This window comes from Notolepis coatsorum (genome assembly GCF_963971535.1).
Source record: "Notolepis coatsorum genome assembly, chromosome: 2".
NCBI lineage: Eukaryota > Metazoa > Chordata > Actinopteri > Aulopiformes > Paralepididae > Notolepis > Notolepis coatsorum.
Window position 1 is genome coordinate 26,747,553 of NC_140166.1, and position 27,083 is coordinate 26,774,635.

The 27,083-nt window shown below is 44.6% G+C and overlaps 1 protein-coding gene across 1 annotated transcript in view; it reads right to left on the reverse strand.

Annotated features, from left to right (window-relative positions):
* Positions 1-3,918: 3,918 nt before the first annotated feature.
* The window catches only part of LOC311223991 (beta-1,3-galactosyl-O-glycosyl-glycoprotein beta-1,6-N-acetylglucosaminyltransferase-like), a 70,433-nt gene continuing 47,268 nt past the window's right edge, over positions 3,919-27,083 (reverse strand). Inside the window, exons 3-5 of the mRNA XM_084308779.1 lie at positions 21,549-21,642; positions 7,077-7,481; positions 3,919-6,563 (exon numbers count right to left, since the gene is read on the reverse strand). Coding sequence (XP_084164905.1) covers positions 6,078-6,563; positions 7,077-7,481; positions 21,549-21,642 — 985 coding nt within the window. The 3' untranslated portion in view covers positions 3,919-6,077. The remainder of the gene's footprint in view (positions 6,564-7,076; positions 7,482-21,548; positions 21,643-27,083) is intronic.

Here is a 27,083-nt window from a genome sequence, read left to right on the forward strand (position 1 = left end):
TGTGGCAAGCAATCTGGTTAAGGAGCTCCCTTGCCACTCTGGCACATATGGTGCATCACATGTTCAGAGTTTTTATCGTCAACAAGGGCTTCAAGCCAACTCCTTTCATTTTAGCAGGGTAATGGAGAGTACTGTTCTCAAGAGGCTAAATGAATTAAAAGACAACAAAGCCACAGGTCTCGATAATATACCGGCCAGGTTCTTAACATTATGCATACTTTTGACAATAAATAAAATCAGAATTAGTTCTTACTTGCTTGCCTGGGTAAATAAAGGTTAATTAAAAAAAATAAATAAAAAAATTAAACCGATACCGATCATTTCCGATATCACATTTGAATGCCAATATCGGTAGGCCGATAATATCGGACATCCCTACTAAATGTATGTGCCCCCATTGTGCCCCTGCCCTAAATGACTAAATGTATGTGCCCCCATTGTGCCCCTTCCCTAAATGACTAAATGTATGTGCCCCCATTGTGCCCCTGCCCATATTGGCGCAAGCTGATGCAAATTTAAACTAGTCCGTAGCACTCTGGTTACAGTAGTTACACAGGGGACTATAATTTGCCGGCGTGGAAGGAATAAAGGATACATAACCTCTCAAGTTCAATGTGGGTTCTTCTGAACCGGTCACAGCTGATGTCGAAATGATTGACAACCATTGTAGGTGTAGCCAAGGAGGGCATTTTGACTGCTTCAAGAAGCAACCCTTGACAACTCCAGCGCTGATTGCAATTTGAAAGTGCAACGACGACAGACTGAGAAGCCGGGTGCACTGCAGATTCAGTCAGAACAACTTCAAGAAGACAAACATACCTCACTGCTTTCATGTTCAACCCAGATTCGGCTCAAACAAGGGACTAAACACGTTTCGCAATTATGCCACATCAATGTGGAACGCCCTACCCACAGCCGTAAAAAAAAAAATTATCGCACCTTCAAAACCGCTCTCAAAGAAAGACAAAGAGCACCTGGCCCCCGTAAATGTCTAAACCCAACCAAAATAATGTACAGTTTCCTCCCCCTCATAATATATATTTTCTGTTAGGATCTCTATTTAACAGTACTGTATATTTGCATATCTTGTATGTCACAAATGTAACTACTGTATATCTATGTCATGTAGATGTATGTCATAAATGTCATGATATATATCTGTATGTTGTCGTGTATGTCATAAATGTCATTATGAATTGAAAATGGGGGACCCTGATGTAAACAAGACGAAAGTCTTTCTCTGGTCTGCATCCCCTTAACAATTGTGTGTATTGAGCCGTACTGTATTGTACTCATTCTGCAATCTGTTAATAAAGTTTTCAATCAATCAATCAAAAAAGGTCAGAGCCGGACATCAAAGAGTCAATTATAGGTTGATTGATTGATTGATTGAATTTATTTGACAATCAAAATTACATACAATACCGGTACACACATGTACAGCCATCACATATAATCTAAAATCGTCGAGGATTGAAACACAATAAAACCTTACGGTTTATTTCCATTGTGGTCCTCACAATGGACAATGGACAAGATTACTAGTATCCACCATGCACAAATAAGACATATAAATACAATACAAAATAAATGCAATTATTAATCCCATTTTCAGTCAGGCTTTCAGTAGTCAAGACCCACATTCTCCCTAAGATCAATTTTCTGGTAAGCATGATTCATTTACCGCCACCTCCAGGATTTTGGGAGAAGCTACAGGGACTAGTATTCAAATTTATATGGCGTGAACAACATCCACGAATCAGCAATTCCACACTCCAAAACAGTAGGAAAGCAGGAGGGCTAGCTGTTCCTAATTTTGAACAGTACTATTTTTCTTTTATGCTCAGACTGTTGCTAAGATGGTTCAATAATGATTCTGACATACCATGGGTGAATATGGAGAGGCACATTGTATCTCCATATACATTCAAAGATATACTCTTTTCTGGTCTATCCCCAAGCTTTTGCCGTACTAAATTCGGCCCAATTATAGCACATTCAATTTACGTCTGGAAATATATTGCCGAAACGGGACAGTGGAACACAAAATGGCACATAGATACCCCTATTTTTGATAACAACTTCTTACTGTTGGGAGGGAAACCAGCTACATTTCCCAATTGGCAAAGACAAGGTATTCACAAACTATCTGACATATACAGTGAATACGGTCTCAGATCATTTCAAGAGCTCAAACAAATATATAATGTCCCTAGTACATCCTTCTTTTTTTATTTACAGTTACGCACTGCAATGCGCACTTATGGTGTCCCATGGAATCAGCCTTTACCAGGTCACCCTTTAATGAATATAGTGAATGGCATAAATGTTAAAAATGGTTTTGTTTCTGGGTTATATAATAAAATACAAGGAAAACTAAACAGAACTACAGGTAATACCACTGTCTGGAACATAGACTTAAAGAATTACAATGCCTGCATAAATTGGCAGAATGTATGGGATAATATTCCACTAACCTCTCGTAATTATAATAACCAATTAACTCATTACAAAATGATACAAAGATTTTATCTGTCACCCAGGAAACTCTGTCAAATAAAAATATTACAAAGTCCTCTATGTGCTTTATGTCCGCAAAAAGTTATAGGAACATACATACATATGATGTGGGAATGTCCAGGAGTACTCGCTTTTTGGGCCAAGGTTGCATTATTTCTCACTAATATAACAGAGATAAACATACCTTGTTTGCCACACATTTTATTATTAAATGATGATTCATCTCTAAAATTAACACCTCACAAAAAAAGAGTGTTTCTGGCCGGTTTAACGGCAGCAAAGAAAATGCTCGTAATGAGATGGAAACCACCCCATAGTCTCAATATTTACCATTGGAAACTGTCCTTCTACGAAGTATTGAGATTAGAGGCATCCAGTGCTAGAGCACAGGGAGCAAGGACAGAATCAATCCAAATATTACTTACCGCGGCCCAGAAGGTAAAATCAGTACTCCACTAGGTTGAACACTTGTACCTTGACACCAGAGAATGAACAAAAATCATGTTGCTGTTGTTTCCATTTATCTTTTCCATTTATCTTTTCCTTTTCTGTTTACTGCTATAATTTGTTGTGGTTGTTTCTAAATTGTATTGTATTTTTCCCTATTACTTGGTTATCTAACAAACATAATTATGATTTCTTTTCTAATTAAGAGTATCCTATACATGTATGCATCAAGGTTTCCCCCTCTCCTAAAATGTCTATGCAAACCCGGGGGGCTGGGAGTGGGGTTAAGAAGCGACCTGGGCTGTCTCGCAGCCACAGGACCGCCAGAACGGAGGAAAATACTGTCACAACTGCAACAGGCAGGCTACACAGTATATGAATATACTGACGGACAATATATACTGAAAAGACACTTTGTATGCCACTGTGTGAATTAATATGAAATGCTGATGTGAATGTCCTTCCTCTGAACTTGTTTTAAAAAAAGACAAAATAAAAAGTTGGTCACAAAAAATAAATAAATGCAATAATACAAACAAAACACAAAGTCTACAGTACACCCCCATATATCATCATCCTACGTGCCTAAGCCATTTTTTTTTTTTTATCAACTTTTTCTCCCATTTTTATATTTTTCTCCCATCCCAATTTCGTAACGTCCAATTCTACCCTCCCCTGTCTCGAACGCTGTTAGGCCATGCCTCCCACAAGCCGGCTGCAATGTGGACGAAGCCTTACATCACGTGTCCCCTCCGGTACTCGAGAAAGCAGCCGTCACATCTTTTCATCTGCACAGCGCGATCTCTCAGCGTCGGGGGTCTGCGTGGGAGGGCACGCCGCCCCCGTCGCTTCCTGATTCTGCTGCGCAGGCGCACCAACCGACCTGTAGGAGTCGCTGTCCACAACGTCCGATCCCCACCCATCAGCTTCCCACCCCCTAATACTGCCAATTGTATTAGTATGAACGACCAGCCAAGCTGATAGCAATGCGGAGAGCTGGGCTCGAACCCAGCGTCTCCTGCATTGGTGGTGAGCGCCTTGCCCACTGCACCACCTAGCCGCCTGCCTAAGCCATTTCTTCATATCTTTTTTAAAAATTCTTTCTGAGACAATCATTTTTATGGCCACTGGCAGTTTGTTCCACTCATAGGCTGCAGAGTACCGAAAGGTATTTTCCCCCATAGAGGTACTGAAAATGCACAGTTTGATATCAGTTAAACTGCCCCTCGTTGCATAGGAGTGGGTGTCCCTAAAGCACATAAAATAATTTGAGAGATATAAGGGGACCGGGACCCTATTATACATTATTTTATGTGTAAGGCCCAACTTGATTTGAATAACCCGTTTTTCCACTGGGAGCCAGTTAAGTTGATTAAATATGGCTACATCCAGGTGAGTGCGGGTAGGAAGCTTTAACACTACTCTAATCAATTTGTTTTGGGCAGTCTGAAATGTATTTTTTATTTTCTGGGGTGCACTACTGTACCAGAAGGAGGCAGCGTAGTCAAAATGACTCTGTATCAGGGCACCTGACAACATCCTAAGTGTTTTTCTATCCAACATATCCGACTTACGTGCTAGGAATTTGGTCCTTTGGCTTATCCTAGCCAGGGCTTTCAAGGCCATAGCCTCCCCTGTGAGACATTCGTCCAAGGTGCATCCTAAATATATTACAGAATCATTACCAGCAATGACCGACTCTCCTGCCTGGATCTTCAGCCCTGGGGACCTTTGCAGCTTTACTTTGGATTCAAAAAGTATGGCCTCAGTTTTACCCAGGTGGAGAGACAGCTTATTGTCGGCCAGCCATGTTCCCACACTCTGAAGCTCCTTACTTAAGGTCTTCTCTACCTCTCCTAGGTCTTTGTGAGACACAAGAATGGCAGAATCATCGGCGTATAAAAACAGGTCAGACATACAGGCAGATTTCATGTCATTAATATATAATAAAAAAAAATAGTGGCCCTAGCACACTCCCTTGAGGCACCCCACAGCTAACATTCTTGGGGGAGGAAAAGGTACCATTTATATCGACCATTTGGGTCCTTCCCGAAAGGTAGGAGTTTACCCATTCAAAGGCCTATGGCCTTTAATTTCATTAGCAGGATGCCATGGTCGACCGTATCAAAGGCCTTTTGGAGGTCGAGCAAGACCATTCCACAAAAGTGGCCTGTGTCAACCTCTTTTCTGATGCGGCCCGTTAAATAGAGGAGGCATGTTTCCGTAGAGTGGGATTGTCTAAAACCTGACTGAAGTTCGAATAAAATATTGTGACCTGTTAAAAATGCATTAATCTGCTCATGAATAATCTTTTCCATGACCTTGGATAGAACACCTAAAACTGAAATTGGTCTGTAGTTACCCTTTTCAGATGTTTTTCCCTTCTTATGGAGGGGGATGACTCTAGCACTTTTAAAATCAGAAGGTACCTTGCCCTGTTCTATGGAGAGATTAATGATATGAGTTACCACGGGTGAAATGCACTCAGCTGCATCCCTTAATTCCACGACAAGAGATATGTAATGTTAATTACCTGAAATTATTCCGTTTTTGGGGGGGGGGGGGGGAAACCCTGCATATCGGTATCGGAAATTAAGAGTTGGACAATATCGGTATATTGGTATCGGTAAAAAAGCCAATATCGAGCATCCCTAACATTTAGTCATTTAGCTGACGCTTTTATCCAAAGCGACAAGTCATCAGGAAGGGCACAACTCTATCAGCTGAGTAACAATGTTCATCAAAGTTTTGAGTGCTACAGTGTAGGTTAGTATATTAGGACAAATGCATGATGACAGTAAGATTAGTTAGGGTTATATTTTTTATAAAAAAAAAAAAGTATAATAATAATAATAATCTGGGGTGGCACCTCAGGGGCACCTGAGATTTCAGGGGGGGCACGTGCCCCTGGTGCCCCAGTGGTAAAATCACCACTGGGAGCAGCACGTAACTACGCTTGCAGCGTAATCGCAACGTCCTGGGTTAGAAACCGGCCCAGGACATGTGTTGCATGTCCTCCCCATCTCTCTCTCCCAATTTCTCTCTGTCCTGTCAATAAAAGCACTTAAAAATGCCCTAAAAAATATCTTAACAAATAAAAAAAGATGCGGCTAAAGTAACTCTGCCAGCGCCTTGTGTCTGAGGTGCTTCTCCAGGCAGCGCACAGCAATGGGATCCATGTCGGTGTCAAACTTATTGGCGAAGAGATGGTGCTGTTCCATCAGCCACTGCAGGTCCCCGGCGCCGTACACACAGATGGCCCTGACGTGACGTCCATGACACACCGGATACACCGCGTCCGGGGCGCCCTCGTGTCCCTCGTGCCACATCCACTTCACCAGCCGAGCGATGGCGTTGATGTCCGTCATGTCGTACTTGACGTTGGGCCACGTGGAGCCGGGAATGCCGGGGATGCGCTGGATGGAGGCCCAGAAGAACTCGTCAGGACTGTAGGTGTCATTGGCCCACTGGATCAGCATCTGGACCCGCCGGTCCTGCAACACGCTGCGCGCGTAGCCGCGGCTGGCCACCATGTAGGCGTTCCCCGACATGATGGGCAGGTTGAAAGGAGGTGGCCTCTTGGCCTGGCCCATAGTCTGACAGGAATGAAAATATTAATTCATATTTGTGTGTATATTTTTTTAACCATAGCCTGCATTATCTTTCGCGACCATGTTTCAATGCCAGAGTCAGAACTGATAAAGAAATAGAGCTGGAAAACCTTACTTCCCTCAAGTTAGTGTCAAGTCTATCAAGTATCATGGATGGTACTTACATGATGATACATGATATTATTATACCTGATTTACTCATTTAGATATATTTCTACATTTAATTATGTTATTATGTATGTATTCTTTTTATTATTATTATCATTTTTTTGGGCCTCTCTTTTTTCTCCCATCCCCCAATTTAGTAGTTTCCAATTCCCTTCCTGATCTATGCTACCAAGCCGCCCATGTATTTATAATTTATTTTTATTTTTTTTATTATACTTTTTTAAGATGCAATTATCGATTTAATTGTGGTAGATTTGGTCAAGAACAAACGCACACAACAAACAGTAAATCTTTTGAAAAAAAACGAACAGAAAACACAGGCCAACCAACCTTGATGTCTCCGTCCACTATCTGGTGAACCCTCTCCACTCTCCACTTCTTATTATCAGGCATCCTCTCTGACTCAATGCTGTTCCCTCCTCTCAGCATCCGCAGACTCCTGACCATCTCCAGGTTGGTCTTCAGAGGGAAGTCCTGCCCACACAGGTTGATAAAGTACTTCCAGGTGGAACTGATGTTGTAAAGGTCGGCCATACAGTTGAGGTCAGCCTGGACACGTGACCAGGTGGCGTAGACCACAGACACCGGCTGGCTGACCATGAAGACGTTGGGAAAACAGGAAGTGATGCCCTTGACGGCGGCGTGCACCGAGGCCTCTGCCTTTATGTCCACATGGACACAGTAAGTATTCTGTGGGGCGTAGATAGCCCGCAGTAGACGCTCAAAATTCTGCACCTGTATGATATGAGAGGAAAGAAAATGTTTTGGTAAACCTTTATGGTAGCACTTGCTATTACAGTCCAGAAATTATACAACATTGCACAGTAATTAGTAGTGTTAAATAATTACTAAATTAAGACACAGCACATAGGCCACGTAGCAATACTCCATAACACTCCAGGAGACACATAAATAGGCCTACATTCCTCTACACAGCACAGCACACACACCCCTCACTCTCGCTCTCTTAAAACACACACACACACACACGCTGACACACACACACACGCACACACACACACAGATTGACTCCACGACACTGCTACATCTGGCAAGAGTTCCAGACCAGATCCATCCATTTGCATCCACTTAAGTCCTTTGGTGAGAGATCTCACCAGATTAGCCAGATCAAATAATTCAACTCATTGTCACAAAATGCCACAAGTCACTAATATACAACCTCCCAAGGGATTATAAGACCCCGGTCGGGTACTGGTCAACATACCAAAGTCTCAATTAATCACAGATCGTTATCGATAGAGACACAGAGACACACACGCGCACATATGTGCACGGAAATGTGCGTACCACGCACTCATCCACGGCAGACATACAGCTTGGCAAATACACAAGACTCAGAACGAAGACCACATACACACTGGACTATTGGGGGACTAATAAAACACTAGGATAAGGGAGGAGGGAGGACTTCTCTGCTTTGACTTCTGCTGGACACTGCTGCACTGACTGGACTCCACAAACAAGACTGCTGGACACTGACTGGACGGACGGACTGGACTGACGGGACAATGACTTGACTGCATTTTCTTTTATACACGACCGGCCAGTTGTAGCAAGTAGATTTCAATTGTACCTTGCTATATTCACTTTTTATAATACTTTGCTTATTCACTTTTTATAATACTTTGCTTGTTCACTTTTTTATAATAAATACCGTCAAAAGTGTTTCATCTCTTTTATCTTTAAATATCTTATTACAACTTTCACGTATCCAAGTTTAAAACGTGACAGTAGCAAATGTTACAATAATTACAAAATAAACTAAATTACTGTAATAACTGGAGCAATATAGTCACTAAAGTGAAACAATATGTGGTGTGAGGATGGCTGTTTTAAGCAGCCACACCTGCCCTGGTCTGGCTGATTACACATGGGAGCAGGGGTGGCTGTGCACCAGTGTTGCACAGGATAAATCATCCCCGCACACACAAGAAGAGAGCTCTGTCTAGACCAGTGTTGTAGTCGAGTCACTAAATCTCGAATCCAAGTCGAGTCTCGAGTCCCCAGGGTTTGAGTCCGAGTCCAAGTCCGAGTCACCAAAGAAGATCCTGAGTCGAGTCCGAGTCGAGTCCCCATTACCCTAGTCCGAGTCATCAAGGTTGAGTCCACTCCACTCAGGCAGTCAAAGAGCTGACATAGCCTACAAATAAAAAAAGGTCTACATTAAACATAAATGACACAGCGGTCACCATTTCAAAGGGAGTTCCTTTACTTTGTGACACAATAGCCAAACAAATGCACTAGCCATCAATATCTTATGCCAAATGATTAGGGCCTATTACAAAAAAATAACTGTATTTTTCAATTAACAAGTCCGAGTCCTCGTCTGCACCTTCCGAGTCCGAATGCAGTCAATGCTCGAGTCCAAGTCCAAGTCTGAGTCATCAGTGCTCAAGTCCAAGTCGAGTCACGAGTCCTGAAAATCAGTCCAGGACTCGGACTCAAGTACTACAACACTGGTCTAGATCTGCATGAAGACAAATACACAGCATCACAGCCTGTCGACACAAAGGGGAGAACTTTAGCAACAACATCAGCACATTTAAATAATTAGAGCCCATAATGCATGTTATTTTTTTTTGTCTTACATTTTTATTTTTATTTCTTAACATTTTTGAACATTCATTTGTCGACAGGTGTACATAAACAACAAGACATTGGACATAAAACAAAACGAACAAAAAAGAAAAGCAAAATAGAATATGACATGGGTTCATTGACCTTCCTTATATTTACATTGAGTATTTATAATAATAATAATAATTTAGGACCTGCTCCGAGGTCATCATTTGGCACACATGCGAACCATGCATACAATGCGTATCTGCGATTAACCCATCCCGTCGTCCTTCCCCCCCAAGGGCAGCCGGGAGCAGACAGGCGCCACGTGAGCCGCGCCAGGGGACACTGAATATTTACATTTCAGTTTCTTCTCTTAGTTCCCGTCCTTCTTCTGTGGTGTCGTTCCTAATTGTCCTATAGTCTTCCCATTTTTCCCATCTTGATTTGAATTTCTCCTCCTGTAGCCTCAGCATATGTGTTATTCTCTCCATTTCTTGTATCTCCTCTACTATTCCTACCCATTGGTCCTTAGTCGGTGGATCTTCCTTGTACCACAGTCTGGTTATTGCTTTCCTGGTTGCCACTAGTAGTATCTTTATCAGATATTTGTCTTCCCCCTGTATATCTTTCTGTGTCAGATTCCCTAGATACAGCACTAAGCCTGTCTGGGGTATTTCGTATCCTATTATTTCGTTTATTGTCTCTCCTATTCCTTCCCAATAATTTCTTATTTTCTGACATTCCCAGAATATGTGTGTGTGGTTCGCCCCCTCTTTTCCACACATTATCCAACAGGATTTCTGTGCTGGTGCCTATTTGCCTTTTATCTCTGGTGATAAAGAATCTAATTATGTTTTCCCATCCAAATTCCCTCCATACCCTTGAACCAGTTGTTGAGTGCTGTACTTTGCATATGTTGTACCATTCCTCCTCTGTAATCTCGATCTCTAGTTCCATCTTTCTTTTATGTATTTGGATGTATCCCCCTTACTATCCATTATTGCTTGGTACATTGCTGATATGACCCTCCCTTTCTTCCCTTCATATGCCCTTACTATTATCCTAATTATTCTATTCTGTTCTTCGTCTTTGTCTCCTCTTATTTCTTTGTTGTAATAGTCTCTAATCTGTAGATATCTAAAGTGGTCTTTATTCTCTAGTCCAAATCTTTCTTTCAGTTTTTGTAGGGTCTGCATTTCTCCCTTTTCTATCATTGTACATATCGCTGTCCCCCCCCCACCCCTTTCCCATCTTTTGAATCCATGGTCTCCCATCTCCGGCTTGAATCTATTGTCGTGTGTTACCCATCTCAAGACCTTGGATTCTTTTTCTAACTTGTGTGTTTTTACTACTGTGTTCCATATATTTAAAGTGAATTTGGTGATTGGATCTAGCAATTGTTCTTGTCTCTTAAATAGTTCCCTATCCCCTATTAGTGCATGTACGTTGTATCCCTCCCCTTTCTTTTCAATGTCTTTCCATCTGGGTTCATAATTTACATTGCACCAGCATGTCACTGCTCTGAGCTGTGCTGCGTAGTAATAGTCTTTCAGACTGGGTACTGCCATTCCCCCCTTCTCCTTTGGTAGTTGTAGAGTAACATATCTGATCCTTGGCCTTTTCCCTGCCCAAATTAATCTCAATATCAGTCTGTCCCATTCCCTGAATTGGTTTTGTGGTATTGGTATGGGTAAAAGACTGATATAGGTATAATAACCTTGGTAGTATGTTCATCTTGATGATTTCTATCCTTGAGTTGAAGTCTATGGGCATTACTGTCCATCTTTCTAAGTCTCTCTTGATGTTCTGATTAATCTGTATATAGTTTGCATCAAACAGTTTCCCCACTCCTCTTGTGATGTTCACCCCTAAGTATTTAATCTTGTCCATGTCCCATCTAATTCCGTATTTTTCCCTAATTTCTGTTGTTGGAGTATAGTTCCATGTTAATGTCTGTGTCTTTGTCACGTTAATCTTATATCCTGAATAGTGCCCATATTCTTTCAGTAGATCCATCAGTACCGGGAAGCTTGTGTCTGGCTGTCTCATATATACTATCACGTTGTCTGCGAATAAACCTAGTTTATGTTCTGTTCCCTTTATCTCTACCCCTTTGATGTCCTTAGTCTGTCTAATTAATTGCGCCAGTGGTTCGATAAATACCTCGAAGAGTGTCGGCGAAAGACAACAACCCTGTCTGGTAGCCCTCTCTAGTTTGATTCGGTCCGTTAGGCTGCCATTTACCTTAATTCTTGCTGTCGGTTCCTGATATAGTGCTTTAATTGTTCTCATAGCGTCTTTGTCTAATCCAAACTTCTCTAGTACCTTGTATAGAAATACCCAGCCCACACTGTCGAACGCCTTTTCTGCATCTAGACTAACCAGTACTGCACTACCTCCTTCCTTCTGTATCTCCTCTACTATCTGCAATGTCTTCCTTATATTATCTTGCGTCTGTCTTCCTTTAATGAATCCGGTCTGATCTTTGTCTATGATGTCTGGCATAAACGTCTCGAATCTTTTGGATATTATCGATGTATACATCTTGTAATCCACGTTAAGTATGGACACAGGTCTGAAACTGCTACATAGCTCTTTATCCTTTCCTTCTTTTGGTATTGTGGTAATTATGGCTTCTTTCCATGAGGGTGGCATTATGCCCTCTTTCATCGTGTGTCTAAATGCTGCTTCTAATATGAGAGTCAGTTCCTGTCTAAATGTCTTCTAGAATTCTGATGGGAATCCGTCACTACCCTGAGATTTGCTATTCTTTGCTCTACTCTAATTGCATCCTCTACTTCTTGTTCTGTGATTTCTGCATTTAATATTTTGTTCTGTTCTTTCCCTATCGATGGCAAATCTAGCTCTTGTAAAACAAATTCTATTTCCTCTTCTTCTGCTGCTATCGGTTGTGTGTATAGTGCCTTATAATATTCTTCAAATGTCTTCTCTATTTCAGCTGGCTCTCTCAATATCTTGTTAGTATTTGTATCCCTAATTCACCTCTATGCTGATGACACAGTCCTGTACACCTCTGGTCCCTCCCCGGATGCTGTCCTGAAAACTCTCCAGGAGAGCTTTCTAAAAATCCAAGCTGGTTTCTCCGCCCTTTGCCTGGTCCTAAACACCAGCAAGACCAAAGTTATGTGGTTCGGCCACAAGGGTACCTCCCAGACTGGCACCATTGTAGCCGCCGATGGCAAAAAGCTTGAACTGGTCACCTCTTATAAATACCTGGGAGTGTGGATCGACACCAAACTCTCCTTCTCTGAACACCTAACTAAACTGCAGGCCAAAGTCAAAGCAAGGCTTAGCTTTCTGTATAGGAACAGTTCCTCCTTCACTAGATCTGCTAAACTCACCCTGGTCCAGATGACTGTCCTGCCGCTATTTGATTTTAGCGATGTAATCTACCGCTTGGCCCGTAAAGGTGATCTAGAGCGCTTAGATATCCTATATCACTCCGCCATTTGCTTCGCTACCAATGCCCCCTACAGGACCCACCACTGCGAGCTATACTCCCTAGTAAACTGGCCCTCCCTGGAGATTAGACGCAACATCCACTGGCTGGCCTTTGTATATAAAACACTTCTAGGCCGTAATCCCCCTTACCTTACTCGCCTAGTCCACCCTCGTCCACTCCCAAATTACCACACCCGGTCAGCCACACATATCCTGGTAAACGCCCCCCATGCCAACTCCTCACAAGGCCGTTCCTCCTTTCAGTACGCAGCAGCTGATAGCTGGAACACACTACAAAAAACCTTAAATATGGAAACGTTTATTTCAATTCGATTGTTTAAGGAAACTTTAACAAACTCCCTAGAGCACTCATGTAGATGTTTCTCCATGTGCTAACACCATGCTGCCACTATTGTTCTGTTGTCCGCCAGTTGTTGTTCAGTTCAGTTGTTGCTCTGTATGTATGTCCTGCCTTTTTAATAATGTTCCTTTGTGTTTTATTTTTATTTATTTGATTTTATCCCCCACCCCCTTTCCCCTAGGGGGCTTTTTACCCCCAAATAGGCCGTTATTGAAAATAAGAACTTGTTCTTAATTAACCTGCCTATTCAAATAAAGGTTTGATGATGATGATGATGTATCGTGTTTCGTTTTTGTTGTGTCCTAATCCTTCTAGCCAAAAGTCTAGTCGCTTTCGGTCCTCCCTCATAGTATGTCTGTTTCATATATCTTGCATTCTTTTCTATTTCTGTCAGTAGTTCCCCGTCTATTCTTCCCTTCACATCCTTGAAGTGTCTCCTGGTCCTTTGAGTTTTGGTGTTTCTTCTCTAGTTCTTTCAGTTTTCCTATTAGATTTTGATACATCTCCATTCTGGCTTTCTTAAGTAGTGCTGTCTTCGCTATCAATTTGCCTCGTATGACTACCTTCAGTGCATCCCATAAAATGTTGTCATCTTCCTCCTTGTATGTCCCCTTTTATTTCATTTACTAAACCCTTGTTATTTGATAGTCCTACGTTCAGCCTCCAGACTGTGCTTCTCCGTCTACTTTTGAGATCTACTGTCAGATATGTCGCACTATGGTCTGATATGTCTGCTACCCCTATCCTGCAGTCCTTCACCCTGTATCTGTCCCCCATTGTCATGAGAAAATAGTCTATCCTTGAATACGTTGTGTGTGGGTGCGAGTAGTGTGTGTATTCCCTGTCTAATGTGTGCATTTCTCTCCACACATCCGTAATTCCCATTTCTGTCATTTGTATATTCATATATTTGCTGATGTGTGTCCTCCATTTCTTTGTACTTGTGGTGTCCATGTCATAGTTCAGTATCACATTAAAATCACCCATAAATATTAGAATCCCTTCCATTTCCGTAGCGGAGATTGCGTTCGTCACCAACGCCGGAGATGCTGGATTTACCTGTTCGAATCCAGCTCCCGGTGTGTCACCAGCTTGGCTGGCCGTTCACACTAATACAATTGGCAGTATTAGAGGGTGGGAAAGCTGGCGGGGTGGGTCCGGGTCGTTGTAAACAGCGACTCCTACAGTTCGGTCGGGGCGCCTGCTCAGCGCGCCTGCTCAGCGCGGATAGGATCTAAGGGGGGTAGTGTGATCCTTCCACACGTTACACCCTCTCAGTGAGAGTCCGCGCTGCCAGGTGAAAAGAAGCGGTTGATTGGCTGGACGTGTGTCGGAGGAAGCGCGTGATAGCCTCCACTCTCCCAGACCGACTGTGGGGGGTAAGTGCGCAGCGACCAGGAAGGGGATTGGGAATTGGCATAACGACTAACATTGGGATGGGAGAAAATCGGAGGAAAAAGGAGGGGGGAAAAGATCAACAAAAAAAAAATCCCTTCCATTTCCATTGCTATGATATCAAAAATGGTTTCAAACAGATATCTCTCACTATCCGGAGGGGCATATACATTGATTAACGTTACTGTAGGAGCTATTTGATGGTTTTTGTGCTTAGTTTGTAGTTTGTTAAGTTCATCACTGGGTGGCAGCACGGAGCACTGGGTGGCAGCACAGAGCGCATAGGTTTTGAATAAAGGCACAGGTGTATGCTATGTCAATCAAGGTATCTAGGTATGGGTGACGGAGAGATCTCACGGTTTTTACCGCATGAACACACGCACGTAGCCTCGCTCGTTTTCAGTATTATCAACAGCATTATGCAGACATTATTGTTTTGGCTCATCACATGTATTAAGTTGAATACTTCAATTAAATGGGAACTTCACCCAACGGCAGGTGACACGGACTCGACATTGTGTTTTTTCTAATCGCGCGTCAAAGACGAGGAATCCCCGCACCCAACCGAGCGTCTATCAGAACATCAAGATAGCCGCTACACAAGTAAAAACCTGATCTTACTTGGACAAATGGAGGATTTTGGAACCTGGCTTGGAATGCTGCTTCTGGATAAAGATCATCATCCCGAGATAGCACACCAAAGGAGGACTGGTTAGTGTATCGCACTGGGCTGCTTGCTAATGGAGCAGCAGCATTGACAGTTTTGTTGTTATTGTATTGACTTTTTTTCACGAGAGAGACTCCAGTCTCTTAAAGGAACAGTACGTATTATCAAAAATGAGTTTACGTCATGATATTGTGGAGCCCAGCCAAGGGCAAAATGTTTGTGAGCCAAGAATAAGAAAGCCTTCTGTAAAGGGATTATCAATTTTGATCGAAAGGCTCCAAACTGACAGAAATGCATATTGTACACAAGCAAGGAAATTGAAAAGGGAAATCATCACTCTTCTAGTTTCCAATGACAATGTAAATCTTGTGCACCAAAATCTAAAACAGTTCAAAGCTCTATGTCAAGTTGCCTCTGAGGCACATAATACATTGATGACCGAGTATCCTACAACTGAGGATACGCAGAGAAAGCAGGACGAATGGTTTTATGCAAAAAAGGAAACAAATGATACATTTGTAAATGAAGTATCAACATGGTTGAGCGAAAATGGGATTTTTCAGGTCAATGATGATAATGCTGAATTGGAAAAAATGAAATCTGATTTGCATGAGGAAATTAAAGCTGGAGACAGTGCGTCTAATGTGTCTAGTAAAAGGTCAAGAAGCAATGCCAGTAGAGCATCATGTTCTAGTACTGCATCTGCACGTTTAAATGCCATGGCAGAGAAAGCGGCTTTAATCGAGCAAACCGCTGCTCTGCAAAGGAAACATGAAATAGAGGCACAAGAGGAGAAACTCAGACAGGAACAAGAGAAACTCAGAAAAGTTAAGGAGCAACTGGAGCTTGATACACAAATGGCTGTTGTTACTGCAAGACTTTCTGTGCTGGAAGGCAGTGCCGTTGGAGGAAAGGCCCCTTCAGATGGAATGAATTCCTACCTGAGCAAATCTATGAAAGAGCTGAGACCTCAATTCAACCTACAGGCAACTGCATTTGTGCCGAAGGAGAACACCCTGATTTCGGATCAAGGCTCAAGAGCGCCACCTATCTTTTCCACATATGATGTGCGACCAAAGGTGAATATGCACACACACTTTCAGGAGAAAGTACAACATCATGGAATTCCACAAGCAAAAGATACTACTCTCATGCCACAGTGGCAACCAAACACTGGGACGTCTCTCACCACTACTCTAAAGCATCAGTCTCAAAACGCTTTCACAGCCTCGACTGCTGCACCTCGTAGGTCAGTAGCTGCACAGGAACGACAGTCTACACAGAACGCTGCAGTGCAGAATACAGTGGACCAGGATGCCATTTGTGGAATCATGCAAAGGCGGAGACGTCAGGACCATTAAAAGTACACAACGCAGAGGAATTGGATGGAGAGCCAAACAGACGAAGACGTGATACTGGCCAGTTTGATCAGAATCTTACAGTTGGTGAGTTGGTCTGAACTCACCACATTGCTCATTCAACAGCAAATGTTATCTACTTTACCAAAAAGAGATATAACCATATTTGATGGTGATCCATTGCACTTCATTTCCTTTGTTAGGACATTTGAACATTGTGTTGAAGAGGTAACATGCAGTTATCAAGACTGTTTGTATTTTCTGGAGCAGTACACCAGGGGGAAGCCCAGAGAGCTGGTGCGAAGCTGCTTACACATGCCACCACAACAAGGATATCAAAGAGCAAAAGGTCTTTTGAAAGAACACTTTGGTAATGAGCACAGGATAGCAACAGCCTACATGGAAAAAGCCTTTCGCTGGCCTGTTGTTAAAGCAGAGGATGTAGAGGCACTGCAGGAGTTCACGCTGTTCCTAAGAGGGTGCGCACGTGTCCAGCCTCATTTTGAGAAATATTCATAAACAGCTTGGACATGCCGGTAGAAATTATATGCTCTCAACCTTGCGACGGAAATACTGGATCACAAATGCAAACTCTGCCTGTCGAAAGATAATATCGGACTGTGTGGTCTGTCGACGGCACCGAGGACAGCCAAGTGAACAGAAAATGGGCGACATGCCGAAGGAAAGAATTAGTCCAGACTTGCCTCCTTTTACCAACGTAGGAGTGGACTACTTCGGGCCCATTGAGGTCAAGAGAGGCCGCGCTATGGTCAAGAGGTATGGGGTAATTTTTACCTGCATGGCTAGTAGAGCTGTACATTTGGAGATAGCCTATTCTCTGAATACTGACTCCTGTATTAATGCCATACGAAGATTTGTGAGTCACAGAGGCCAGGTGTGTTGTATGAGGTCAGACAATGGCACAAATTTTGTTGGAGCAGAGCGTGAGTTAAGAGAAGCCTTAGCTGCCATAGACCACAGCAAGGTTCAAGGAGCTCTCCTGCAAAAGGGCATCGAGTGGACTTTCAATACACCTGGTGCGTCCCATCATGGTGGTGTCTGGGAGCGACTCATAAGAATGGTCAGAAAGGTCTTGTTTTCTGTTTTACGACAGCAATCTTTGGATGATGAAAGCCTTCATACTATCCTGTGTGAGGTGGAGGCCATCCTCAACGACCGCCCCATAACCAAGGTATCTGATGATGTCAATGACTTGGAAGCTCTCACTCTAAATCATATCCTTCTGCTCAAAGGGAAACCCATTCTTGCCCCTGGACTCTTTCAAGAAAACGATCTTTACATCAGGAGACGATGGAGACAGGTTCAGTACCTGTCAGATCTGTTCTGGAAGAGGTGGATCAGGGAGTACCTACCGCTGCTACAGGAGCGTCAGAGATGGACGAAGCCTCGGAGAAGTTTCGTGACAGGGGACATTGTTGTTGTCATGGATCAGACCGCTCCTCGAGGATCCTGGCTCATGGGGAGGGTGACAGAGATGTACCCAGACAAGAAAGGGCTTGTACGGGCAGTACGGTTGAAGACCAAGACAGGGCATTTGGAGCGGCCCATATCCAAGCTCTTTCTGCTTCAAGAAGCAGTGTAAGGTCTGGCGGTAAAGGTCACGACCCAACGTTGAGTTACGTGCTGGTAACCTCTGGCTCAGAGAAGAACCAAGAACATTTGTTATAGCTCCTTTTTTCTTCTTTAATGTAATTGTTTTCCACCTTCACATTTGGGGCCGGTGTGTAGGAGCTATTTGATGGTTTTTGTGCTTAGTTTTTAGTTTGTTAAGTTCATCACTGGGTGGCAGCACGGAGCACTGGGTGGCAGCACAGAGCGCATAGGTTTTGAATAAAGGCACAGGTGTATGCTATGTCAATCAAGGTATCTAGGTATGGGTGACGGAGAGATCTCACGGTTTTTACCGCATGAACACACGCACGTAGCCTCGCTCGTTTTCAGTATTATCAACAGCATTATGCAGACATTATTGTTTTGGCTCATCACATGTATTAAGTTGAATACTTCAATTAAATGGGAACTTCACCCAACGGCAGGTGACACGGACTCGACATTGTGTTTTTTCTAATCGCGCGTCAAAGACGAGGAATCCCCGCACCCAACCGAGCGTCTATCAGAACATCAAGATAGCCGCTACAGTTACCATTTGTCCTTCCATTTTTCCCTTCACCACAACATATCTCCCCTCCCTGTCTCTTACTGTATGTCTTTGGTCATTTCAAATTTCACAGAGTTCTTAATTAATATAGCTACTCCCCTCCTCAAGTTCTGTTTAAAATAACTGTAAAACGTATTCTCATATCCAAATCTCTTCAGTTTTTCATGTTCCTGTGCTATTAGATGCGTTTCTTGTAAGAAAATTACTTGCATCTCTTCTTTTCAAAATTTCGTCATCACCTTACTTCTTTTGGTTGGATTGTTCATACCATTCACATTCAACGACACCATTTTGATACCTTTAACTTGCGTCATATTTCCTCTCCAAATGCCTTCCTGTCTTACCCATGTCACATAAAATTATATGTGCGGTTGTAGCCTCTGCTATCTTTACCTGGTACACATATAAAAAGAAAAAAAACAACATTCACGTTTGGTGCTTCCAAGGTATTAGGGGGTTCTATTTTTCCCTCCCTGTCCCCTGCTGGTAGGTGGGGAGTAATGGCTCTCCTGGTGAGAGGGCTCCCCCTAGTGACGTGGATGCCTCCTGTGTTGGCTCTCCCTTGCTCACTATATAAGTCCAACATTTGTTTTGTGAACTGCCCCAGAGCTCCCGGTCAATGCTCTGTATTTATTTTTCTTATTGTTCAGATACATTTACCAGCGAGTCCATTTGTATTGTGTGCCACATGTAATCCCATTACGCCTCCATATCGTTCCAATGTGTAGTGTTCCCTGTGTGTTTATATTTATTTAATCCCTATTCATTCAAAACTTTTATTTACTATTCATTCAAAACTTTTCATTCATATGTGTTGTAGACTTGTGTCCTTAATTAATTCCTCTTGGAGTGATTGTTCATTTATCTTCCTCTGTTGTAACTATTCTCACTTCTCCCTTGTATCCCCCATTATCCTCTGTGTATGTGTTTGTATTGGATAGTCTTCCATGTTTATTCTATTTTGTACTTATCCTCCCGATCACCGTGGCCCTTCACATCTCCTCCTCCATGCCCCTTTTCCATGTTTCCTTGTCAGTCTTCATTGTTGATCTGCTTCGAGTCGATTCAGGTCCCCTCCCGTCCCTCTCCCGTCCTCCTCTCCTCGTCCTCGTCTCTCAACTCTGGTCCATCTGCGCGCCCTCTCCATCCTCTGCATCAGCGTTGGTGGTATCTCTCCTCCTCCTCCCGGCACCATCCATCCTCTCTGGGCCATGTCCCTCGTCACCTCCTGCGCGTTGTTGTATAGCTTGATGCCTTCATACCAGTGTACCTTCAGTGAGTCCATTGGTGATTGGAACCTGATTCCTTTCTCCTTTAGAATTATTTTTATTTCGACATAGCTCCGACGCCTCACAACCACCTATGTTGAATAGTCGTGATCAAAAGTCACTTTCCTTCCTTCTACTTCTATCTTCGCCTGCCAGGCTGCTCTGAGAATGCTTTCTTTCATTTCGAATTTCAAGAAGTTGACAATAACTGCTCTCTGAGGTTTATCTGGTTGTGGTTTCGGGGCCAGTGCCCTGTGGGCCCATTGAATCTCCATATTGTCGAGTTCTGGCTTTTCTAACTCTTTTCGGATTAGATTGTCCACATACCTGGTCATCGAGTCTCCCTCTATCCCTTCTTTCAGTCCCCATATGCGTATATTGCTCGAGTCTTGTATTCACTTTTTCTCTGAGCTCATCCTGTCCTTGCTTCAATTCTTCCCTGAGCTCCTTGATATTCCGTTGTATGTCACGCATTGCTTCTAGCCCAATCTGTGTGTTAGCCTGGTTCGCCTCTATTAGCTTGCATGCTAGCTTGGATACTAGCCTGTAGCTTCTCTGCCCAGCTGGGTATCCCTGCGCTGTCGTCTAGCGTCCCGCTAGCTTGATTTGCGTGTTGCGTCTTCCCCCTTGTGTTGATTTCTTTTCATCTGTGTACTTTCTTCATCTGGGGCCGTTTTTCTTTCACTCATCCTCGTGTTCATTGTTTCTTCCTTGTTTAGTCCTTGAATCTTCACGTTTTAATTTCTTTTTTAATCGTTTTACTTCCTTTTTTGGTATTTATTGACCGGGAGCTCTTTCCTGTGGCTTCTTACCTGTTCATCGCAAACCGGAAGTCCCATAATGCATGTTCTACAAGGCAGAAGTCAGTAGTCACTGTTATAAAGTAACACACCTCCAGAATTGTTGACTTCCTGCTTGGAAGAAAAGGTAAACTTCTGAGTCATTAGCGCTGTCAGACGGAACAAAAAGATTAGTTCCGTCTGCTGGTGTTTCAGGTGAGAAGCATGATTGATTGATGGATTGATTGATTGATTGATTGAAAACTTTACTAACAGTTTGCAGAATGGGTACAATAAAGTACAGCTCAATACACACAATTGTATTGTCCCCTCCCCCCTCCCATTCTTATTATTCGCCGCACACCTCTCCAATCTGTCTACCCTCCCCCATTTATACACATTTGTCTCTCACCTTTCCGCCCCCCTTTCAACCCTCCCCAGCCCTCCCCAACCCAAGTATATTCCCCTCCTCCTCCTTCTAACTCCCCGCTCTACCCTACTGGCTCCCCCTCCAACCCAATACCTGGCCCTCCAACCCAATACCTGGCCCATCTTAGCCACAATCCCTTTCTCTCAATCATAGAACAATCATATAATTTTGGGTCGAAATGTGAATATAAACAAGAGCGAGCTGTTGTAAACACTGTTGGATATCTTTAATGGCATTTTAACAGCTAATTGAGTGCCTTGGTAAGACTGTAATTTTAACTAGTATTGAAATGTCTGTAGATATCGTAGATGTCTGTTTACCTTGTGGTGGACGACCAGAGAAAAGGCAAGAGGGAAGTGTTCTTCTTCTTGGCTCAGAGGGAACTGCAGGTACTTCCTGCTGGTCCTGAACTTCCTGCAAAGGACACACAGCATCATATTGCTGAGATACTAGAGGTGCCAGTGTTGTAGTCGAGTCACTAAATCATGAGATTGAGTCCCAAGTGTTCGAGTCAGAGTCCAAGTCAGAGTCACCAAAGACGATCCAGAGTAGAGTCCCCATTACCCTAGTCCGAGTCCGAGTCCAAGTCATCGAGGTTGAGTCCACTCCACTCCGGCAGTCAAAGAGCTGACGTACAAATACAAAAAGGTCTACAATTAAACATAAATGACACAGTGGTCACCATTTCAAAGGGAGTTTATTTACTTTGTCTTTGTGACACAATAGCCAAACAAAATGCACTAGCCATCAATATCGTATGCCAAATGATTAGGGCCTATTACAAATACAAATCTAACAAATAACGTTATCAATTAACAAGTCAGAGTCCTCATAGCACCTTCCGAGTGCGAATGCAGTCAATGCTCAAGTCCAAGTCCAAGTCTGAGTCATCAGTGTGTGATGCCCACTAGAAGTGGTATCACGTTAACCCATTCTCCGCCGGGCATTGTACCCATCCTAAACCATCCTCTGCCAGCTCTATTTGTCTATGGAGATGTTCACCTTCTTTGCAGGGCTATAACTTTTTAAATTGTATTGCTAAATTGACATTACTACATTACATCATTCACACATTCATACAAAAATACGGTCTAGAGTATAAATATGTTTTTATCGTTTTCTGCAGTATTTCATAGAACGTGAGATATAGCCATAAATGCATATATAGATTATCAAATGCAGTTTGATACCGATCGACGCCAGATAAAAAATGTCAACTGTACACGGTCCTAGACGTTATGACTCATCATGCGCGGATGAACGGAGGGGGGGAGGTCGTTTATAATTCCGTGACCGACGTTAAATGATTCATGTAGTATGGGTGATATATTGATCAGAGCAGTTTGTATCGAAAATGGTAAAGAAAAACGCTGAAACTCACCCCAGTCTCCTCGTAGCGTTGAGTGATGAGAGTGGAGCAAAAAGATCGCTATTATGGGATGTTGATCGATGCGATCCATTGCCGGGTTGTATATTACTAATACACGTCCAAATAATGTTGATTATTGAGTTTTTTTTTTTTTTTTATTATTATTTTTTAAACAAACACATAAACAAACATGACACAATAAGATATACAAGCATTAGTTGTCAGTGCACATCCAATGAAATCACATTTTAGTTAATTGTCTTATATAGGATATACCCCTAATACCTGTTATCTAAAAACCTACACACATATGCTCCAGCTCGAACCCCCCCCTCCCGGACCCCTCTTTGGATAGTACCTCCATTATCCCTCGCTCCTAACCAGACACTACCATTATAAGCTAGCTTTTATTCTCTCCACCACTTCTAACCACATTGACATTTTGTATTCATTGAGACCCAGAATTCTTGCTGTAGATATTTCTTGATAAATCACATCGAGATATGTAAGAAACCAAACTTTCCGGCACATTTTTTCCGGTTGAAACCAGCGTGATGCGATCAGCTTTTTAGCTACTGTGATACCCGATAAAACCACTCTCTTTAGCTGTGGATTTACTGCAAACTCAAAAATATCATTCAATAGTAATACAGAGGGGTGTACAGGTATATTCCAAGATACGAGTTTTGATAATTGTGGGTCACATCTTTCCAGAATGTTTTAACTGGTGGGCAGTCCCAATACATGTGCATACATGTCCCTTCGTCCCCATTTGTACATTGGGAGCATTTGGAGTCTTGTTTAAGACCCATTCTGTTCAGTCTTATAGGAGTCAAGTATGTCCTGTGAATATAGTTAAGATTGATTTGTTGATGGTCCGGGTTCCTTGATGTAAGTCGGACATTTGCCCAGGCTCCTTGCCAATCAAAGTCACTTCCCAGGTCTGGTATATCCCTCCTCCAGGCAGAGTCTAGTTGGAGGGTTTCATACGAGGACGTTAGTAATTGATGATAAAAATCTGAAACAAAACCTCTCGATGTCTCTCTTTCATAGAAGAATTTGTGGTATCTGTGGTGTTCAATTGGTATGTCTAATGGAACACCGTGAGACTTCAAACATAGCCGTAACTGTATGTAAAAAAGCCATGTGGACTTGGTGAGATAATTTTTTTTGCATATTTCTCCATAACTACAAAAACCCTGTTTGTTAAAAACATCCCCTAATGAGTGTATGCCTTGTTCTTGTTAGGGTTTGTAACCGACCACAAACGCAACGGCACAGAGAGAGTTGTTCAGAGTTAGCCAAAGCAAGGGCGTATTTATTTTCAGAGTTACAAGATGGAATTAAATTGAGCAACCGAACAAACGGGGAATCTGGCATGTGAAGATTGTTGCGGCTCTGCAGATTCTCCCAGTAGGTGGTGGTGAGGAATTGGCTTGTGACGTCTGAAGCCGCTCTGCAGATCCTCCCAGCTTTCACTCCCGGGTGGAAACGGAGAGAGAGAGAAATCTGAGTTAGCCCAGCGCACAACAGAAACAGAGAGGTGACTGATCCAGTATATATCCAAGTGACGTGTACCACACACAGTTAGCAGAGTCCAGAGAAAAAACAATACGGTAATCCAAAGTGTAAATCCAACACAAAAATAGGTGAGAACAGTACAAACAAAAAACGGGATCTCTTCGGTGTTTCACAAACACACAAAAAACTGATGATCCAAAAGAACTGTTTCCAAAAACTCACCAGAGCGCAACGCGTAAAGCGGGCAGATAACGAGGCGCAGCTCAGAACGGGAAACCAGGTTCTCCGCAGGGATTCTCCACGAAAGTCCTGGAGAGCAAAAGACAGCAAACAGCGACAGGGAAGGCAGGCAAATGCAGGAGTAATCAGAACGATCCAACATTGATAGTAGGGGGATCAGGGTATATAAAGCCACAGGGCGCTGATTACAAGCTGTGACAGCTGCGGGATGAAATTGATACTTGCTCCAGAAGCGTGTGGCGAGGAGAGCACCAATCAACACGGCACCTTACAGGAACGGAGCATGTGGCGGGGAATGCAATTAATCAACAAAGTACCTCAAAGGAACGGAGCGTGTGGCGGGGAGCGGACCAAACCTCACAGTACCCCCCCCTCCACGGGAGCCACCCGGCGACCAGGCCGACCCGGCTCGCCCGGATGGGCACGATGGAAGTCGGTGATCAGGCCGGGATCCACAATGAGCTGGCGGGAGACCCAGCTCCGTTCTTCCGGACCGTACCCCTCCCAGTCCACCAGGTACTGGAACCCCCGACCCCGCCGTCGAACGCCCATCAACCGGCGGACCTGCCACTGGGGGTGACCGTCCACCATCTCGGGAGGAGGTGGTGCCGGAGCAGGAGGCATCAGGGGACTGAGAGAGACAGGCTTAACCCGGGACACATGGAAAACGGGGTGAATGTGCATGGACGCAGGAAGCTTAAGACTCACCGCCGCCGGACTGAGCACCTTCAGAACCTCAAAAGGTCCGACGAACCGGGGGTTAAGCTTCTTGGCCGAGGACCGAAGTGGAAGGTCCCTTGCGGAAAGCCACACCCTCTGCCCAGGGTGGTACGTCGGCGCAGGAACCCGGCGCCGGTCAGCCCCACGACAGGCGCGCTCTGATGACCGGAGCAGCGCGGTCCTGGTGATCTCCCAGACCCGACGGCACCGGTCGAGGTGGTCCTGTACGGAGGGAACTGCCACCTCCGTCTCCTGTGCAGGGAAAAGAGGGGGTTGGTAGCCCAGGGATACCTCAAAGGGTGAGCGGCCGGTGGCGGAACTGACCATGGAGTTGATGGAGTACTCGACCCAGGGAAGGAAACGGCTCCAAGAAGCTGGTCTCTCGGCAGCCACACACCAAAGAGCAGACTCTACACTCTGGTTCATCCTCTCCGTTTGTCCGTTAGTCTGGGGATGATAACCAGAGGAAAGACTGACCGTTGCCCCCAATCCCTTGCAAAAAGCCCGCCATACCTGGGAAGTGAACTGGGGCCCCCGGTCCGAGACGACGTCCTGGGGAAAACCATGGAGGCGAAACACGTGGCGTGTCAGGAGGTCCGCCGTCTCGGCCGCCGAGGGAAGCTTGGGAAGGGCCACGAGGTGAACCCCCTTGCTGAACCGATCCACCACGGTCAGTAGGCACGTGTTCCCCTGGGAGGAGGGAAGACCTGTGACGAAGTCCAGCGCCACATGTGACCAAGGACGGCTCGGAATGGGAAGCGGCTGAAATAGCCCGGAGGGTGCCTGGTGGGAGGCCCTGCTGCGGGCGCAGACTGCGCAGGCCAGTACGAACTCCTTGACGTCGTTCCTCATGGTGGGCCACCAGAATCGACGAGCCAGGAAGGAGAACGTGCGATGAACGCCCGGGTGGCAGGCGAACCGGCTGGTATGGCCCCACTGGAGGACCCGGGACCGGACCGAGTCGGGGACGAAGAGACGATGAACCGGTACATTGCCTGGAGCGCGATGGAAGCGTAGGGCACGCCTTACCACCCCCTCGATGCCCAAGGTGACGACTCCTACCAACCTGGCCTCTGGGAGGATGGGAGTCGGGTCCTCAGTGGTTGGAGCCCCCTTGGAGTGTAACCGGGACAGGGAGTCGGCCTTCGTGTTGCGGGAACCAGGGCGAAACGTCAGCGAGAAGTCGAACCGACTGAGGAAGCTGGCCCATCTTGCCTGCCGGCCATTGAGGCGCTTGGAAGCACGGATGTACGTCAGGTTCTTGTGGTCCGTCCAAATGGTAAACGGCTCCTCAGCCCCCTCTAGCCAATGACGCCACTCCTCCAAGGCAGCCACAACCGCCAGCAGCTCCCGATTGCCGATGTCATAGTTCCTCTCGGCAGGGAGGAACCGACGCGAGTAGAAGGCGCACGGATGTACCTTCTGGTCTGTTGCCGACCGCTGGGATAAGATAGCTCCCAGTCCAGTATCCGAGGCGTCCACCTCAACGATGAACTGACTCTTGGGGTCTGGATGGAGCAAGATCGGGGCGGAAGTGAACCTCTTCTTGAGGGAGCGGAACGCAGCACATGCGGCTGGGGACCAGTCGAACGGCAGGGCGGGAGAGGTCAGTCTGGTAAGCGGTTCCGCCACTTGACTGTAGTTCCGGTTGAACCTTCGGTAGAAGTTGGCAAACCCGAGGAAGCTCTGTAACTCCTTCCGAGAGGTGGGTTCCGGCCACTCCTCCACGGCCTGGATCTTGCGAGGATCAGCTCGGGTCAAGCCTCTCTCCACGATGAAGCCCAGGTAATCGACGGAGTCGGAGTGGAATCGGCACTTCTCCGCCTTGACGAAGAGCCGATTGTGGAGGAGGCGCTCCAGCACACGGCGGACATGCTGGATGTGTTCCTCGAGGGTCTTGGAGAAGATGAGGATGTCGTCTAGGTATACTACCACAAACTCCTCCAGCATGTCACGAAGGACGTCGTTCATGAGCGCCTGGAATACCGTCGGAGCGTTGGTGAGG